This window comes from Centroberyx gerrardi, chromosome 17 (assembly GCF_048128805.1).
Source record: "Centroberyx gerrardi isolate f3 chromosome 17, fCenGer3.hap1.cur.20231027, whole genome shotgun sequence".
In the NCBI taxonomy this organism is placed as follows: domain Eukaryota; kingdom Metazoa; phylum Chordata; class Actinopteri; order Beryciformes; family Berycidae; genus Centroberyx; species Centroberyx gerrardi.
Window position 1 is genome coordinate 18596057 of NC_136013.1, and position 18232 is coordinate 18614288.

The 18232-nt window shown below is 44.8% G+C and overlaps 2 protein-coding genes across 4 annotated transcripts in view; both read right to left on the reverse strand.

Moving 5' to 3' along the window:
• Window positions 1-1940: 1940 nt before the first annotated feature.
• kbtbd11 (kelch repeat and BTB (POZ) domain containing 11) lies at window positions 1941-6128 on the reverse strand. The gene is made up of 2 exons (XM_071918183.2): window positions 5724-6128; window positions 1941-5085 (listed from the first exon to the last, which is right to left on the reverse strand). Exon 2 carries the CDS (start codon window positions 4983-4985, stop codon window positions 2805-2807), a length of 2181 nt encoding a protein of 726 aa, XP_071774284.2. The 5' UTR covers window positions 4986-5085; window positions 5724-6128; the 3' UTR covers window positions 1941-2804.
• A 3032-nt stretch (window positions 6129-9160) lies between these two features.
• arhgef10 (Rho guanine nucleotide exchange factor (GEF) 10) overlaps window positions 9161-18232 on the reverse strand; it is a 55434-nt gene continuing 46362 nt past the window's right edge. For 2 of the 3 annotated variants that reach the window (XM_078289547.1, XM_078289545.1), the window contains 4 exons: window positions 17941-18115; window positions 10800-10922; window positions 9574-10108; window positions 9161-9462 (listed from right to left, as the gene is read on the reverse strand). In XM_078289547.1, the coding sequence (XP_078145673.1) occupies window positions 9600-10108; window positions 10800-10922; window positions 17941-18115 (807 nt within the window). In that variant the 3' untranslated portion in view covers window positions 9161-9462; window positions 9574-9599. Of the gene's footprint in view, window positions 9463-9568; window positions 10109-10799; window positions 10923-17940; window positions 18116-18232 lie in introns of all 3 variants that reach the window. The other variant, XM_078289546.1, reaches the window with a different exon arrangement.

The following is an 18232-nucleotide window of genomic DNA, read 5'->3' on the forward strand; positions in this document are numbered from 1 at the left end:
GGTAGAAGAACTCCACAAAAAGTCCAGGAAGCCTTCCATGATGAGGAGATTTATCAAACTCTTTACCCCAAAGAGGAAGGAGAAGAAAAAGAACAAAAAGGACAAGATGGAGTCCGCTTGAGTTGCTTCAAGCCAAGAACCTTAGCACACTGACACCTGTGCTCACTCCCTCTCCTCACCCCATCACCCATTTGCAACCCACCCCCTGACACCCCCTCCCCCCTTTACCTTGTATTTCCCCTTAATAAACGATATCACCAATGATATCTTTAAAATAATGCACCGCCTGTATCGTTTTAATTCTGTAAGTGGCTCTACAGCCAACATTGTATTTAAGACAGCTGGACATACAATGTTGTAGAGAAAATATCAAAGCTGTGTTGGATCTATAGTTGTTTTTATGTTTTTATCGTATCAATTGTTTGTGTGGTTTTGCAATTTAAATGCTGTTGTCATACTCAGAAATGAAAGTGGAACTGCTGTGGCACATTTACCTCATCCTGATGTCACATCATGACCTTGGAATAATAAGGTCCCATCTGACATTTTAGTCAAAAATAAGTTATTTATATAATGCCGCTCTAAAACATGTCTTAACATATTGCTGAATATAGATAGGATAAGTATGTGATTGAGACAGATTGAGACTTGATTTATACAGAGGATGGTATCGTTCCTACACTACTGTTACTCTTGCTACCCAGGTAAATACAGTGAAATGAGCAGTTTATTTCACATCAGCTAAATACTTGGGTAGCGGTATTACTGGGTGTTGTTACAGTCCACGGCCACTAGATGGCAGCCCTGTTCCAGAGATGGCAGGACCAGCTGAAAGAAATGCAGCACTTCCCCACCATGACAAAAAAACACAGTACAGGACTACCCAGGAAGACAAAACCCAATCATTTCCAGACACAACATATTTTATTTGAAGCACTTAGTTTTGACCGATATACATTATCCAACAAGTTAGTTTGTTAGCCCACTTAAATGCCTTGAACAGGAAGCCTTGCATTATTGTACTGTCCATCACAACAGCAGATCCAAAACTACCAGTTCTATATAAAAGTTCACAAAAATATTGATGCCAGCCAGCGAAATACCGAGTCAAACCACATCCATGTTGTCTTAGTCACAGTGACTGCTCTGACACACTTCTATAAACATTACCAAAAGCCATTTGTTTTAAGAATAAATCGGAATCAGCTTCCACACTACAGCTCAACAAAACTCCCACTAATGTGTTATTGCAGCAGCCGATAAATAGTGTGACATATCTAAAAAAAACGAATTGGTAGCGTTATTGGTCTTAATGTCCACTAATGCAATAAGAGCATGGCTTATTAGGGTTTGGCATAAATAGAAGACCAGGAGTTCTCGTTTGTGGATGCAGCAAGTGCCATGTAGGGACGATGCTGAAGCAATATAGTATCTGATTTGACCTTTGACCTGAATCCCCTATGATAGGCCTCAACCGTAAGTAGCCTGCTAGCAGATGAACAGGGTTCTTCTGAGGGGAAACACAGAACTCCAGTACATTTTCTGTTTCTGTTTCCTTGAAATGAAGACAGGGAAAGAAAGATGACAGCAGTGCCTTGGTGCATTTTGAATGGCAGGCTTTTCTAAACTCTCCTGAAAGTGCTTGTAGCAGCAGACATGATGCCCTTCCACCCACAAAAACAGCTATTGCTTTAGTCTCGATATGATCATGGTGAAGTCAGAGGAATGCTTTTGATATAGAACTTTATGAAGAAAATATGTAAAAATATCTGTCAGATTTGATCATTTTATTATAGCCTGACTGAATAGTTATTCATCTTTGGCAAATGTGCAAAACATAGGACCCCCATGAGTATGCACTATAAGCAAAATAGCATATTCTGAATCCAAAAAATAGATGTACATATTCGTGCTCTTTTCAATCAATATCAATACTTTGATTTCAGATTTTGGTCACACAAATCATTCCACCCAAGGAAATGTATGAGACTGTGATCTTGCACATTTCATCCCCTCAATGTGACAAGAATGTTTTTAGTTTTGCCAGAAATAGTTGAAATCCAGAATTAGTTTTGACTGAAAAGGTCCCCTGAATTACTGATAAGGACATTGTGCTCTTTAAATGCCTTGTCAGTCTGCAGCGGGTAGTATTTGTGTGGAAGAGAAATACAGTAGCTTTATCATAATGTGACCTTGGTTCATAAGGTTAATTCAAAGGCAGAAGGCAGTTCAGATCAGGGTTGTTGTAGGAAAGTTGGGAATACTGTATTCCTTCCAGTCAGATTCCCCTTATTGTAACGTTGTAGTGGCACAGCGTTACAGCACACTCACCTGTTTGCTTGTTTCATTTGCATAGACCCTATGTGAAGCATCCTTCTCTGGGTGTACTATAACTGCTTCCATCCTTTTTGTATACAATATATTTTCAACAATTTTCTTATCAAAGCCACCAGCCAACTAGTTAATATGTTCTATACAATATCTATTCTAACTAACCGCAATTACAAAAGTGCACCAAACGAAACTGAACACCGGAAATACACAAAATAATCTACTGCCACTTTCATCATGTCATTATCTACAGTCAGATGCATATATTGTTGCATTCATTCAACACTGAAAAAGGTTTTCCTTGTAAGGCTTGCCCTGTAGACGCAATAACTTGCCATGCAAATACACACATTCCATTTCAAGCAGGTAAACTGGACACAATGAGATATAAAGCTGACATTGAAATGTGTATATAAGGTCTTCTGCCTATTCCAGGTTTGCTATGAGACACTGTGTTATTCTGGAGCACACCACTATGCAACTTTTTCAGGCTTTTCAGGCAAAGTGAGAACAAAAGGAAACAGAAGGCCTTTCGCCTCCAGAGGCGCCCTCAGCGCCTCCTCAACAAAGTAGGCATTCTCTTCCTCCACTATGAACTGAAGAGTCTGGGTTTTGTTCACACAGTAGATGCAGTTCCCGATAACAGCACACCTGAACGGTAAAGGGCTTCCTAGCCTCTGCGATGCGCAGTCGTGCCACATTTTCACTATAGTGTTGTACTTGAACACGTTGATCCCCTGTTCGCGGTTGACGTCGAAGCGGTAGATGAAGCTTTTCAAAGCCACCATGTCGGTGGACTTCTTCCTGCTGTTGTTGTAGGGACACTCCTGCCACTCGTCCCTCTTGGGGTCATATTTGAGAAGGCGGTAGAAGAGCGAGCCCCCGGAAACGTAGAGTTCTCCATTACAGGTGGTGGCCTCGTGGGCCACCGCGAAGGCTCCCTTGGGCAAGGGGGCCACCGTGGTCCAACGATCCATACGAGGGTCATATTTTTCCACTGTAAACAAACATTCCCCTCCGATGGCGTACAGGTTACCATCCATAGACACTAGCTTGAGCTGCGCACGGGCCTGGTTCAGAGGTCGCACCTCGCTCCAGCGGCTGGTTATGGGGTTGTAACAGAAGACCTTGTCTGAAACCTTGCCCTTGTCCCCATAGCCCTTTATTCCCCCTGCCACAAACAGGTAGTTATACATGGTGCAGATCCCACACCCTTTAGTGTTTATGTCCTCAGGCATCACAGTCAAAGGCCTCCAGTCATTTGCCGCCTCACTGAAATGGTAAATCATGTGGTTCTCCTCGAAGGACGCCACAGACAAGGGGCTCTGTGGTCGACTGCTGCAGCGGCTCGGCGGCCGGCTCGCTACGCGGTCAAACACGTCGTTGATCTCGGCGACCATCAGAGTCCTCTTCCCTTCCGTTCTCTTCTTCAGGATCAGGTCCCTCTCCGACCCGGTCAGACGGCCGTACACAGAGGGGTCCTTGAGGATCTGGAGGAAGTTGTCGCTCATGAACCGGTAGGCAGTCTCCTTCAGTTCATTAAGTCGCTGCTTTTTGGCGATGGTCAGAATCTCGTAGCAGTTCGCTGCGGTGATTTGTTCAGACATGGAGTCCATGGCAGCCTGGACGGCACAGGGGATCTGGAGGATCTTGGCGCCCGTGATGACATCTACAACATTGTCCTTGCACACATTCATCTGAGAAGTATAAACATAGTCTATCAACACGGTCAGAGTCTTGTAATTCACCCCCTTCACTTTCAGGATGTCCCGTGACAGCCGTGCTTTGAAATAGTCGCTCTTCTCTGCCAGGACAGACTTGTGGGCATTGATTTTCTGCCCGCCGACTTCGATGACTAAGTCGGGCTCCTTTTTAGACCGTGTGTCTTCAGCTCTCTGGCTGCCGTCCCCGTGCTCTAGGTTTGTTTCGGGGACTGAGCGCCCGTACAGTGTGTCATAGTCAGGCGGACCAGCTGCGTGGGAGCCGGGAGTGAAAGCGCGAGCCAGATCTTCAACGGCTGGCTGCGTGCCAGCGGTGATACAATGAGTGTCAGGCACAGCGGTCACCAGCCCCGAGGAGGAGGAGGGGGCGGCAGCGTTTTTTATCTGACACTGACTTGTCCCAGAAGTCTCTCTGCTGACGGACACGCCGCCATCCGCTTCCTCTTTGGCTTGGCTGGAGAAGCACACTGAGGAATCTGCACCGTGGGACACTTTGGCCCCGGCGCCGTTGTGGTTTTCACTGATGCCATTTTTACCATGCGTACAGTTTCGGTCCATGCCAGCGTTCTGCTTGGACACAGAGGAGTCAGTATGAAGGGAGAACTCCACAACACCCTTGTCGTTCGAGAGGTGAAACTGATTCGAGATATACGAGCCGTTGCCCTTCTGATGATCGAAATGGTGATTTTCCATCAGCGTCCCGTCCAACAGGTATTCCTTCTCGAACGTCGTAGGAGTCGCTGGACTGAAATCCTGGTCGTCCTGCAGGAACCCCCCGACATGCGGGGTGCTCCCATCCTTCCTCAGCAGACCTGGACATAACTGCCCATCTTCCTCGGCGGGGGAGACGAGGTCAGGGTTCACAGCGTGGAGGATGACGTCCGCCTCCACAGTGAAGGCCCCTCCTCCCTGCCTCTGGCCCTCGTTCATCATAACCCGTTCAATGGTGGTGGGAGGCAACGTCTTCACCGGTCATGTTGAGGACGATAACAGAGCCGTGCCTTGGACTTGAATTCCACTCCTGTCTCTTCACCTGTACGGAGGGAACACAAGGAAGGGATTTAAAAGCAAGACAGAAACAGAGAAAAAACATTGTGCTCAGCTGAAGCTGCAAGGACTTCTTCAAACTCTGTGGGGCGCCCTTTCTCTAATAAAATAAAGCTTGAAGAACTCTGAAGGAAAAATGTACTTTGTGCTGCCATTGTTTGTTTCTTTAAACTAGGCTATGTTTAATTTTAAAAAATCTTACCCAGTGATGCAGCTACACCATCAACATTTTTGGTATGTGTAACATCTGCAGGTTAATCAAAACAAAGAGGGAATCACCACAGACAGCTTCTTGTTGCTGTAAACTGACATGACCTACTGCCATAATCACCCTGCTTATCCATTATTTGTGGTAATCTGTAGATGCGCAGAGCGCATGCGCAAATAGTGTTGCGCTGATGGATGAATTAATCCGAAATATGATGGGAGAGTGACATTTTAAAATTATCCTTATAAAAACTCTGCTGTCTAATGCATTCCACCATCATACTGATCAATGACGAGGAAACAGTTCATTCATTGGAATCAAGGAGGAACATAAATATTGTGTTGCATTTTAATTTCAACGACATGAGATTAAATAAACACCGACTCATTTCCTACCAGCAGTTTATTTTGACCTACCTGCGTTTCCTCGCTGTGATAAAACAGCTCGCCACCAGCAGTTTCCCTCCGAGTCCCTCAACAAAAGCCCTGTTATGTAAGGCAGTCGCAATCCTGATGAACCAGGCAAGCCGTACGTGGTTCCCTGGATGAGTTGCGTCTATTTCGCCGAGAATCCAATTGATCTATCCCATTCGTTCACCATTTGTCCGTCTGACTCGGGGGACTGTTGCTTCACCCGCTCCTGAGCTGAAATATCCCCCGATTCCCGTGTTGAAAGAGAGGCAGATGGACGGTCACACAGTCATTTCAGGTCGCACCTCCTTCAGATCAGCGCCTGTATGACCGTCGCCAAGTAATTTCCTCCAGAGAGCTGCTGCGCACATCCACTGGCTTGTCTCCCGCTCTGAAGCAATAATAGGTCCAGCATGGAGCGGAGCCACGGTACTTGCCCTGGACCCTGTGATTTTTTTTTTCTTACAGTTGGCTACAGTGAGGCAGTTATTATTGATCTAAACCACACCCCCTCCGTCCGTATTAACCCTACACACATCGGCAGCACGGCGCCCCATCTGCTTTGCGCGCACTGGACGCAGAGAGAGGGAGATGCGACATTCCTTTACGCATCATCCCTGTCCTGGGTACCACGATGTGGGTGGGGGCGTGAGGGGTGGGATGGATATATGTGCCCCCCACCCCCCACCCACCCACCCCACCCCACCCACCCACACATACACACACTCCCCCCCCCACCCCCCACTCCGCTCTGTAAATAAATCTTGAGCTCATTTCACCAGAGGCAAACAAATACAACGGTATTTTTCCAGTGTGGCCCCTTATGAAAAATAACTATAGTAATCCCATGGTCCTATAATAAATTCTAACATACAAAACTAACACCACAGCAAAATTATGGACTATATATAGGCCTTATATCCTACAGGAAGAATATTATAGTGATAAAATACCATTGAGTAGGCTTACATTAGGGTCACTATTAATGCAATATGGAGGACCACAGACACACTATAAGTCCCTATAGGAATATTATAGGAACAGTATAGCAATGCCATAGGAGACTTAAAAAAATACCATAAATTACAGTAAGGTAACTATAAACTTATATGGATATTATATTACGGTAACATTTTGTCAAGCAAAAACCAATACATGTTTTAAATGCAGTAACACTCGTGAACAGTGTATCTTCACCTGTTTTTGCAGAGACAGTTTGTCAGGATATATAGGGGATTCACATGACTGCTCCCTACAACAATGACGTCCATTCTTGAGTTTATTCTACATGAAGCAGCTTTAACCTTAAAGTATGAACAGCAATGTATGTGTATGCCCAAACAATGCCCTAAAAGTATAAGTCACCACTTTCTTCCTTTTGGAAATGCTCACATACTGTTTCTCATCAGCCTTGTGAGAGAGATATGAACCAATGAGTACATTACTTTATATTTATGATTTGTAAGTGCATGGAATAATGCATTGAAATGTAACTTGTAACAAACGTGTACATGGGTGACTCCGGTGATACGAGAGGCACGCAGTCACATGTTCCCATATGCATTCAACATGTGAAAAGGCCTGATTGAAAAATAGCCCAACTTCACAGGGGCAGTATCAGCAGGAGACGGTTTTATCCTTAACCTCTCTTCCATGGAGACTGCATGTCTTAACAACTGGCCTTCACATTTAAAAATAGGAGCCACTGCAAGGGCATCGCACAACCATCAGCGCTACTGAGATTAGAGGGCATTCTGCTGGGAGGTTTAATGCTGCTTATTCTGAGAACAAAGGACTTGCTGCTGACTGATACACACACACACACACACACACACACACACACACACACACAAAATGCGTGTCTCCATGGAAACCTCAGGGTCAGGGGGAAAAACAAAAGATTTTCAGTTGCAGGGTGGCCTTGATATGTGATTAATGACAACACCCAGTGAGACAAACTGATAACTGTGGGTTACTCAGTTGTGGGAGCTGGACTGGTACAGTGCGAGAGACTGAGGCGTTGCCGCTTTGTATTTCTACACTGGTTAGTCAGTATTCAGTTACAGTGGTTGAATATTAGCTTATAGGTCAGCACATTAGATACTGAAAATCAGATGATAATATTTGGGAACACCCCGGGGTCCAGTGGATTATAGCACAGGAACAACAGTGCGATTATTGACTGAAAGAGGAACCCTTCGGATCAAGGGCAGAACTTCATCTTGGCTATTTTTGTTAGCGCAGATAATATAGTGAAATGTGATTGCATAACAGTGGATGTGGGCGTTATGAAAGCGAACATGTCCCGACCCTCTCTGTACGGCAGTAGGAGAAATGAAGAGTGAAATCCCGGAAGAGCTGTATCAGGCCGGGTTCCTGCGGCCCTCAGGCACACTGCTAGTCCCAGCATGTATCGATAGCTGCACATGATCAGAGAGGTAGTACAAGTACAAGGTTAGTTTGAGGGAAGGAAAACAGCTTGCACACTCACACTCTATCCTTCCTTAATCTCTTAATACAGGTTTACTGCAACTGGTGTTGAACATGACCAAAATGTGTTAGGTTTAGTAACTTGTGTTTAGCTGCAAAATGCTCTATGAAAGGAAGATATTTCCCAGGAATAGAGTCATCTTTTCAACAAGACTATTGTTGGGCAATAGTTTAACATAAAGGGATATTCTAATGAAAAAATATCACTGATAGCATTATTGGTTAAAACAGAATGGCATGCTTTGAAGATCCAATTAACATGAGACTACACACGGCTGCTGAATAAAACAATGTTTATAGATTTGTTAATATACATAACAGAAGTACATACAAAACGTGACGAAAGTATAAAGCTTTTTATCTTTTTTTTTTTTAAATACCCTTGAGTGAGAAACAAAAATGCATTAGGGCAAAACAGAAATCTCTCCTGGTGATAACATCGCTCTCATCCATTTCATATGAGTGGGAACCTGGCCAGCCAGGGATTCTCATCAAGCCTTTCCAGACGAATTCAGTCTTCAATATTTAACCCTTTACCCCCCTTTTCTCTGTTAGCACAATGGTACGAGCACTGGATTATCTTCAGTGTACCAACGAAAAATGATGAAAGTGACTCCATAGAAACACAGGAGCTCTCCAAAACAAATCCATGTGTAATAATCTGAGTTGTCATACTTCATATTTACAACTCTGAACTGGCCATGGAGACGAACAATGTCTGGCCAAAACTAAATTTTCCTAATGATGAAGCGTTTATCTCACACTCTTTCCAAGCTGGAAAAAGTCATTTCTAAAGTCTCATTCCCCAAAAATTCTTTTCAACACTGGTTTCAATACTGCAGTCCTATACAGTAAACTGATATGGCACAAAGACTAAAGTGTAATGTAATATATTAGCCATGTTACAGAACGCCAGCCAACTTTGCAGGAGTGTGAAATTAAAGACATTTCAGTGTTTTTTTTAAACATGCACATCCATCTTAACAGGATTCCTTTTCTATTAAGGACTGAACGGTCCATAGGCTGCTGTTAGCGAAGTCAGGCGTCATGATTCAGTGGTTATATTGATCCCTTGTTGTCTAATGGCAGATGCACACACAGTCTTCAGAACCACCTTGGAAACCTTGCGGAGTGCAATACTGGTTTCAATAAGGCATTTAGTTGAATTGATTGATCCCAAACGTTCAGTGAAGTGTGATAACTCATCTCCTTGTGAGTGTATGTGTGCAGCACTCAGCAGCACTCGCGTTTTAACCTGGAAAGAGACAAGGGATACAGGTAATATATGGTATATACGGTAATATATGGCTTATACGGTACACTTTTGTCTCTCAATCTACTGGTGATTGATAAAATGCTACCTTACTGTTGCGGTGTTGGTGTCTCTCGGAGTCACATGTTGAGCAGGGGGATCTGCCAGACCATGATGGTGGAGGTGGTGTCTTCGTGTCGGGACTGCTTGGTCTTTCTGTTGACCCTGCGGTGGCCCAGGCCTCCGGACACCACCAGCAGAGAGCTGACGTCCACCCTGCCGGCCCGGCGGCCCCTCTGGTGGTGGGCCGGGTCGTGGAGCAGGTCGTAGAGGGCCCCGTCCTCGGGCCCGTGCTCCAGCGAGCCCTGGGACGGAGCCAGGGAGCCGCAGGACGAGGAGGACAGCGAGTCCTGGAGAGCCATGGTGGTGCAGCCCGCCTCCCCCAGCCACACGCCTCGTCCCTGCGGGGGAGTCGGGGCCGAGTCCTGAGGAGGCGGCGGGGGCTTCTCCCCGTCCTCCGCCTCCGCCGGCTGGGCCGGGGCGGGGGGGTTGGCGGACGGGAGGCCGGAGGGCCGGTTGCACACAGCAGCAGCCATGGTGAGGAACTTGACTGCTCCGTTGTGAGCGTGGAAGGACACCATACCCCGACCTACCAACAGATACAGCCACGTCACTAAATATTCATCCTCCTGGACATTTTACACAGATTGTTGTATATTTGTGAATGTGGGGCATTATGTATCAGCAGTATGTATCTGAGTAGTTAATGTAGTACAGTTTGCTTATGGCAAAGGAGCTCAAAGGAGGCAAGTATCACAAGTTGGGTGACATTAATGGCTCTACACAGTTCATTCACATCACACAAATTCTCAAATTTCAACTCCATATAGATAGAATAGAGTTGATCTTACACATAAAACCCTAAATTAGTGATTTTTTAAATAGTTTTGTAGCACAGTAGGTGGTACAAAAAGTTACAGTGGTACAAAAAGAGGATGAATTCTTTGTAAACTGACTACACAGTCATACAATCATTTGTTATTGCCAGAAATGTTTAAATATAAACGGAAAAGGGTAATGTTAGAATAACAGCTCCAAGCCCGGGCCTCTCGCAGGTATGTATAATTACTGTGGCAAATTAACCCCTATTGAACTTCTTGTGCACTTAAGAACTGAGGAATGCAATACCACAACCTTCATGACTGTAAAAGTCAACTGACTGAACTGCAGTACAGGTTTTCTCCCTGTGACATTCCCTGTTCAAATCAAAGTAATTAAACAGGCATGCAGTATGTAACCACATTTGGATATGTGATATGCTGGGTGTGCTTCAGTGTTACCTGTGACCTTGGGGATGCCCTGCAGTCTGGGCACAGAGAGGGCCACGGTCACCCCCAGGTTGGTCCCTACCAGGAGCAGACCGTGGCAAACCAGCAGACTGCTCACCGACACTCTCTGGTTCCCTATGGAGAAACAAAAGCGCAAATTAAAACTCCTTCTCAAGAACAGTATTTCGTGAACCCACTGTTATTTTGTCCAAACATTGAGAGAAATAGCTAACAAATGTTTCTTGGCAAACAAGGACTCCCACCCTGAGTGATTTCCAGGGTCAGACGTGGACAGTTGGACCTCACACAGACACACTGTGATCAAGTACACTTATGTCTCCTGGAAATTAGTGCATAGTTAATGGGCCACTTCACGGGGCTTGAGTACAGTGTGGTAGGAGGGAGGGAGGTGCATCTATTTAGTGAGAGGGGGCATTACTGCAGCGATAACGTTTAATGGTTATTTGTCTCCAGGGCAACCTAAAGAGGAGCCGCGATAAAAGCAGCTCTTTTCAAATGTCTCTTTCAACTCATAAATAGGCACCATTATGGTCTGCTTTGAGTCAAACAAACAAACACAAAAGTGTTATGTAATAGAATGAGTGAAGCGTAATGCAGTAATTAAGCAAGCGGCTCTGCCTCTATTCAGAAAGCCTGGGGCAGCTAGGGCAGGATAATCTGCCCCTGTCCTTTTTCCTTCCCTCCTGATCAGAAAGATCACTGCACCATGAGACGCCACTTTGGACTGTAAATGTCGAGATTGTTAAGCTAACAGCACCTTTCAACATGGGTGGCAATAAATTCAGGCTCGCCGACAGTCTGCGTTAGTTGACTTGTGTGGAATTTGGCACTCTTCTCAGACCGTTGCTACACATTAGCTTAATCATGGGAATAAACTCTGCAAAGAATGGTAAGTAGCCAGATCTTTTTAAAAAAAGGACTCATTTTTGATAAGAACCCAGAGTTTTGCAATAACAGCCCTTCCAGTTGTGCTCTGTGGGAGGCAAGACTGTCATGAGTCATTGCTGCTTCAACAGCTTGACTTGGGTTTCCTCCCTCAAAGTAATTCTCAGGGGCTTTAAGAGAAATTACTGCCAATCTCTATGCCTGACCCCCCTCATTGTAGGTGACCCCTTGCATGGGGCACACACACGCCACTCCTGACTCCATACTTCCAAGAAACCAGCCGGTCAGCCAGCCAGGCAGATAGGCAGGCTGGAAATCACTTCCCACTGTAAACTACAGCAGAAGACCTGAGCCTTGCCCACATGTGCTTCTAATGAGGGCCCAGAGTTAGCTGAGACACACAGACTGCTGGTTGGGGGCCTTGCTCAACTTCCTCCTTTCATAATATTTGGAGTTCCCCACCCAGAGGGTGAACTAAAATAAACCCCGAGTGAACGTCAACACGGCCCGGCTCTGGACCTGATCCCACACCAGAGCACCACTTTGATCTGCACTTATTCTTGACAACCAACAGCAGGAGGGAGGAGCACATCCCAAGCATTACGTTGATACACTATATCAGCCATTCAATCAGTCCAGAAATAACTCGTATCAGCACAATGTGAGTAGTCATGGTTCCAGTCTCTATGGCTGGAAAATAGGTTTTAACCCTTCCTCCACATTTCTTCTTTTGTAAAGCTAATGGGAGTGTCCAGGGTCCAAAATTAACAGTCAAGAGCCAAATGCCAGTGAAATTTATGACCAATTGATTTGATTTCCGTTGCATATATATCTGTATAAGTGAGTGAACAAGGTTTATATTAACACACTACCTGATTCTATACACAAAATAGCATTGAAGATGAGTAGGGGATATATATATAAAAAGTGTATATTCACTATTATGGCCAGTAAAAACTATTCTTGGCAGATAATTTTGTTTACGAGCCCTTAGCAGGTGAGCAAAAAAGTGTCAGACATTTTGAGATTACCATGTATGCCTCGGTGGTTACGAAGAAACACATCTCTAAATCTCTATTTCGATCTAATACTTTCTAGGGAAGATTACATCAAGACAATGGAAGGGTGTAAATAAAATTAGTTGCAGCTGGAGTTATCGCAGATTAAAGTGTAGATATATCTTATCCAGTCCCATCTACTCAATCCCTCTATCTTGGTGTAGTGGAGGTTCCTTCAGGAATTAGTGTATGATCCATGTTGCAAGGTGGGCAACAGCGGCCTACAAACAAAGAGAGGCTGGAGGTGTTATTTATTGACCCCCCTGTGTTTGTCTCCCATTAGACCATGCATGGCTGCCTATTTAGGTCACAGTGGAGCAGACAAAGGCAGACTAGACCCTCAGCAGCACAGCAGCCAGCCAGCCACCATCCTCTGGGAAACATCACCACAGTACAGTCTGGTTTGATACTGGACTACTGCCTTCTGGAGTGCTTATAAAGGACATTTTCATTTGTTCTCTCTGTTTCTAAAGGTGTCAGACTTGGAGGATGAAGCAGTTCAGATGAGTTTGGAGGCAACATAGTGAGTAAACGGTGTGTTTTGACTGTATAATGCCAATACCGCCAAATCAGTGCAACACTAATACCACCAAATCACTCTAAAACATATACACATATAATCATAATAAGGTTCTTTTACAAATAACAAGCTATGACTTACGGTGCAAATGACTGCTATTAGAACCCATTAAAAGGCCGCCATGCGTCAAGTGCCTGGGCGAGGAACTCCTTTCTGCAAAGACGGGATTTAGCAAGAATCGTTCCAACATGCATGAACATGAGAAGGATAACCCCACCTAGGGCACCTCCTGCATTCAACACTGCACCATTCATGGTGGCATTTAAGCTGCAGACAACGCCCTACATGTTCCTTTCTCCTCTGGTGATTCTGTGGTGATATCGTTCACTAGATCAATCCCACAGCCCGGAGCGCACGTTCTGTCGACAAGCCAAAATTGTATTAGGATCTGTAACGTAATACCCCTTCATAATAATGTGGACTTCTCGGAATGGGGTAATGCAGAACTCGTCTCTGCAAATCAAATATCAGAATAATGCTATTTCCTGTAGCTTTGTCATGAGCTGACATTGGTCTTTTATCTCTTGTGTCTAAGTAAACAAGAATTAATGGAGTACAGAATGGCACATGAATGACCCATCACTTTCTTCGCCTCCAACACGCTGATTGCAGGCAGTCCCTCGTGCCCAAGCAGTTTGGCTGGCAATTCCATTTACGTCAGAGTTTTTGCAGAAACAGCACATTCTTGATCTCACTCTACTCCACAGCAGCAGCCAGCGGCGATAAGCACTACTGTGGCACATTCTGGAAAAGTGCAGATCACAACGCACGGAAGAAAGAGTGGCAGGCAGGCGGGCCGAACGCAACCGCTGCATTAAACATATCCCTTGTGGAGAGAAACCTAAAATCGCATCCGCACGGCCCGGCAGGCTGACCGAACCAGGCAGGGTGACACAGTGGGGACAAGGGTGGGTTGGAAGTCTGACTAGAAATGGTTAGACAGGGGGAAAAGCCTCAGACTCCCATGCCGAGCGATAGGCCAGCGACCCGATTCTGTTATCAGAGGAAGTGAGCTCTTAGTGGCGAGGCCTGGAGGACGAAGGCTTTCATGTGTGGTGGTCTCTCCCAGAACCAGCTTCCTCTGTGGTTGCATGGATCCTATTAGTTAATATAGGCACTGAGGTCCCAAAGCAGGCTAGCGTTATCATTTACATCTGACTGAAAAAAGAGGCCTTCCACTTGTGACTTGAAACACTGGGTATTGGAGAGAGATTTTCCCACAAGGTCATGCGAATGTGGATACTCAAAGCAACCAGTCCTCTTAGATTTTTACTTGCAACCAGGTGGCGTTTCCTAAGAAACCCATGGCTCTGTAAATTCCGTGCTTCAACTGTATAATCCAGTACAGTCCATGGCAAATGAAATCTCTTAGCCTTGCAATCACAAGCATGACGGTGCATAACTTGCTGTTTGAAATTCTGCCATGGTGAACAACTTGTAGCCATGGATACAGAGCGTAGTGATATGCTGTGGTTCTTTCTTGTGTTTGTTTTTAACCTTCCTCAACACTGTATTCTCTCTGCACAGCTGCTCCAAAAAGCAGCAATATCTTATTCCACAGACTATACTGACAATTAAAACCATCTCTCTAGAAATCATTACATGAGATCTGATAGTCAGCTGATTAATAAATGTGTCCTTCCCTTTCGTAAAGTAACACTGGGTGAGATAAGTGTCTTTTGAAAAGAGCTACCCTGCTTTAGCAGATATTACACAACTCCCACACATGCTCTTTAATCACTTTGTAGCCACATATCTCTGATGCCTTTCCGAATGTTATTAGAACCTTTTGGCAACAACAGAGCAATCCCCTTGAAGACTCAATGTGCACAGTCTAGGCATAGCTGGCCTGATGACAGCACTGTTAATGACGCTGTTAAAACAACAGACAGTGCAGAACAACTGCAGGCTAGTCATTAACTGCTGACCACAACACACACACACACACTCACTCTCTTTCACACGCACACACACAGATTAATCCACATCTCCACACAGTCACCACAAAACACACACACACTCATCACCACAAATCAAAACTCAGATCAAAACATCAGTTACGTATCATCAAATACTGTACGGCCCGGTTTCAAGGGGGAGGCAAAGAGTCTACTGTCACAAGCTATTTGTATAAAACTTCAAGACAACATTATAAGAACGCTCCAGGAAATGCACGCCAAACCATAGACGAACACAGCTGTCCGCATTACTCAGCGTGGAGGAAAAAGAGATGGAAAGCAGCGGCTATCAGACTACACAAATACAGACTTCATGCCAACAGGAACAAACCCCCCGCACCAATAAACATACAATCATCCTTACAGGCTGTCTGTGTGTGTAGCGATATTAAAGGCCAGACAGAGCAGAGGCAGACAGATTATATTGGGTCAAGGCTGATGTAATAGAGCAGATTACAAGTTCCAGCACAGCAGGCTGCTCTGATGACTTCAGTGTGGGACGACTGTCACAGTAAAAGACGCTTGATTTCGTCCAGATCCTCCGAGTTTCAGCCCCCGGAGGGCTGAAAACTGCCCATGTCACATTCCCAACTGCCACGCACTAAATAAACTACATTATCTAATGTGACTGTAATCACAATTGCCATAGCAACAAAACTAATCAATGCGGAAGGAAACACACTTCAAGGCAGTGTTATGGTATGACGCAATTCACTCATGGCATTACTTGGCATTATATGACTTTGTATACTTTATATACTCTCTTTACATGATACAAGTTCAAATTACAATGTAGATGCCAAATGTAGATTCCAATAAAGTCAATGCTGCTCATAGTGAATTTAGAAACATCCATCTTCATCAGAGCTTCTACACTAAACATTTGCTATCCACAATAGAACTAGTCTGGACTCAAACTAGCTCTGATCTATGGCTCATTTGTTTTGCCTCTCTGACACTGTGCTGCAGGTATTTCTACCTGGTGATTACCAACTAGTGTATATCTGCAATGGTTTGTACAATCAGAGTTTAAAGGGACGCGATCCATCACCATTATGGTGGGATGATGCAAGTAAGAAGGAATGGCTCTTAAAAGCAGGTAAAACCTCTGTTCACATCAGAATTACTCAACTCAGTACTATATTAGGTGATTTAAGAGAAATTCCAACCCCAGATACTGTTACACTGTTATATATCATCAATATGTGATGTTCAATGTGTTCCAGGATTTATTTTGTGATGAAGTGTTGTAATTTACTCTTTTGGTGAACCTACTTTCCCTCAACGTGCCTCATCTACTTCTACTTCAGTTAGTGATTTCTTATGTTTCCCAGAATGCCTTTCTACAACCCCCAGAGAACTGCCTGAACGTGTTGCATTCAGTATGTGTAGGTGGAGAGAGCAACAGCAACAGTGATAACAAAAGCATAGTAACAGCAAGAGACCGCGCATTCCAGTCACAAAAAAGTGAGAGTCGTGCCCCTTACTCAAAACACATGTCTTGTGGCTGCATTGCATTCTGGTCTATTGAGGCTACTCTCAGTGGAGAAATTGGTATCTGCCTCTTCTATGATGGATTTCTCCCTGTATGACTGTTGAATGTTGGTGAGTCAGAAAGAAGCCCTCGCTCTTTGTTTCTGAGGGACTGAGACAAAAACCTGACATCTACCGTTGATGTTTTACAGTGGGTTGTTGACAAATTTTCTGCTATTAATCTCCATTGTAGTTGCACTGGAAATATCTCCATGTGATGTGACGCCGTAACCAGGGGGATAAGAAAACACCCCATCAAACAACAAAAGGGACCCCAGAATGCAAGGTACATCAACAATAGCTATTTTTATACAGTGTTCAAGTGTTTTAGGGTGGATTTTTCCTTTTAGACAGTATGTTCCCATGCATAAGGTTACCTTAAAATCGAGCATGGTGACTTGGTGAGGTCAGAAGTTTTTATTCCATGGCGAATCAAACTACGCAACACTATGAATAGAGACAAGATGAGAGGTTCCTGGGTCTTTGTTTAGACTAAGAAACCTTTGAAAGAGGATGAGAACATGACAAACCTGCCATAACAAGAGCACACTGGATGAGCACCTACACTGATGTCAGCTAATTACAGACAGGCACAGAGTTAGACAGCCCTTTGAAAACATGAGGTCATGTGAGCTGCGTCACAGGCCACGAATGGGGGGGCTGCATTTGAATAAGTATATTTGACTAGATGATCAGAAGATTGAATATCAAAAGAGAGAACAACTGTGCTTTGCTGTTCTCTGTCAAACAGTCAACTCTCTAAAAGGTTTCAGTCTCAGTCAGACATACGGATCACATTACTGAGTGACACTCAAGGGCAGGGAAAGAGAACAGAGAGATGGTGGTTTGGGAAGTGGTTTAAGGTGGCGAGACCACAGCATCACTATAAATGAATTAATAAACACAAGGGTGGACGCTGACCATGGACCTCCACAAGGTGAGGACCACCTCTGAACACCCGATATGTGTTTAGGTTTAGGAATTAGGAACTCAAAAGAATATACCATAGAATATCATGTGCAGGTTTTAAAGTGTTGTCTTGACATTTTGTCAGCCCAGAAATTACATATATGAGGCACTGAACTATTCATCGTACCAAAACTGATTCCCAGTCTTACCGGCCAGTATGTTGTGGACGGGCGTGGCAATGTTAATGTCCTGCAGGTGCTCCAGGGTCTCGGTGTGGAAGAGGCGCAGCGTGGAGCCGGAGCTGAAGGCGATCCAGGTGCCCACCCCAGCCACCACCATGTGGGACACCACCATGCCCTCCTCCTGGTGGGCCTCCAGCTGCCTCTGGAGGGGGGAGACGGGGCAGGGAGAGAGGAGGTGGACGTTAGCTACTGCACATTCACAACAAGTTAGCTCTTACCTGATTGAGACAAGTGAAAGTCTTTCATGTCAGAGGCAGAA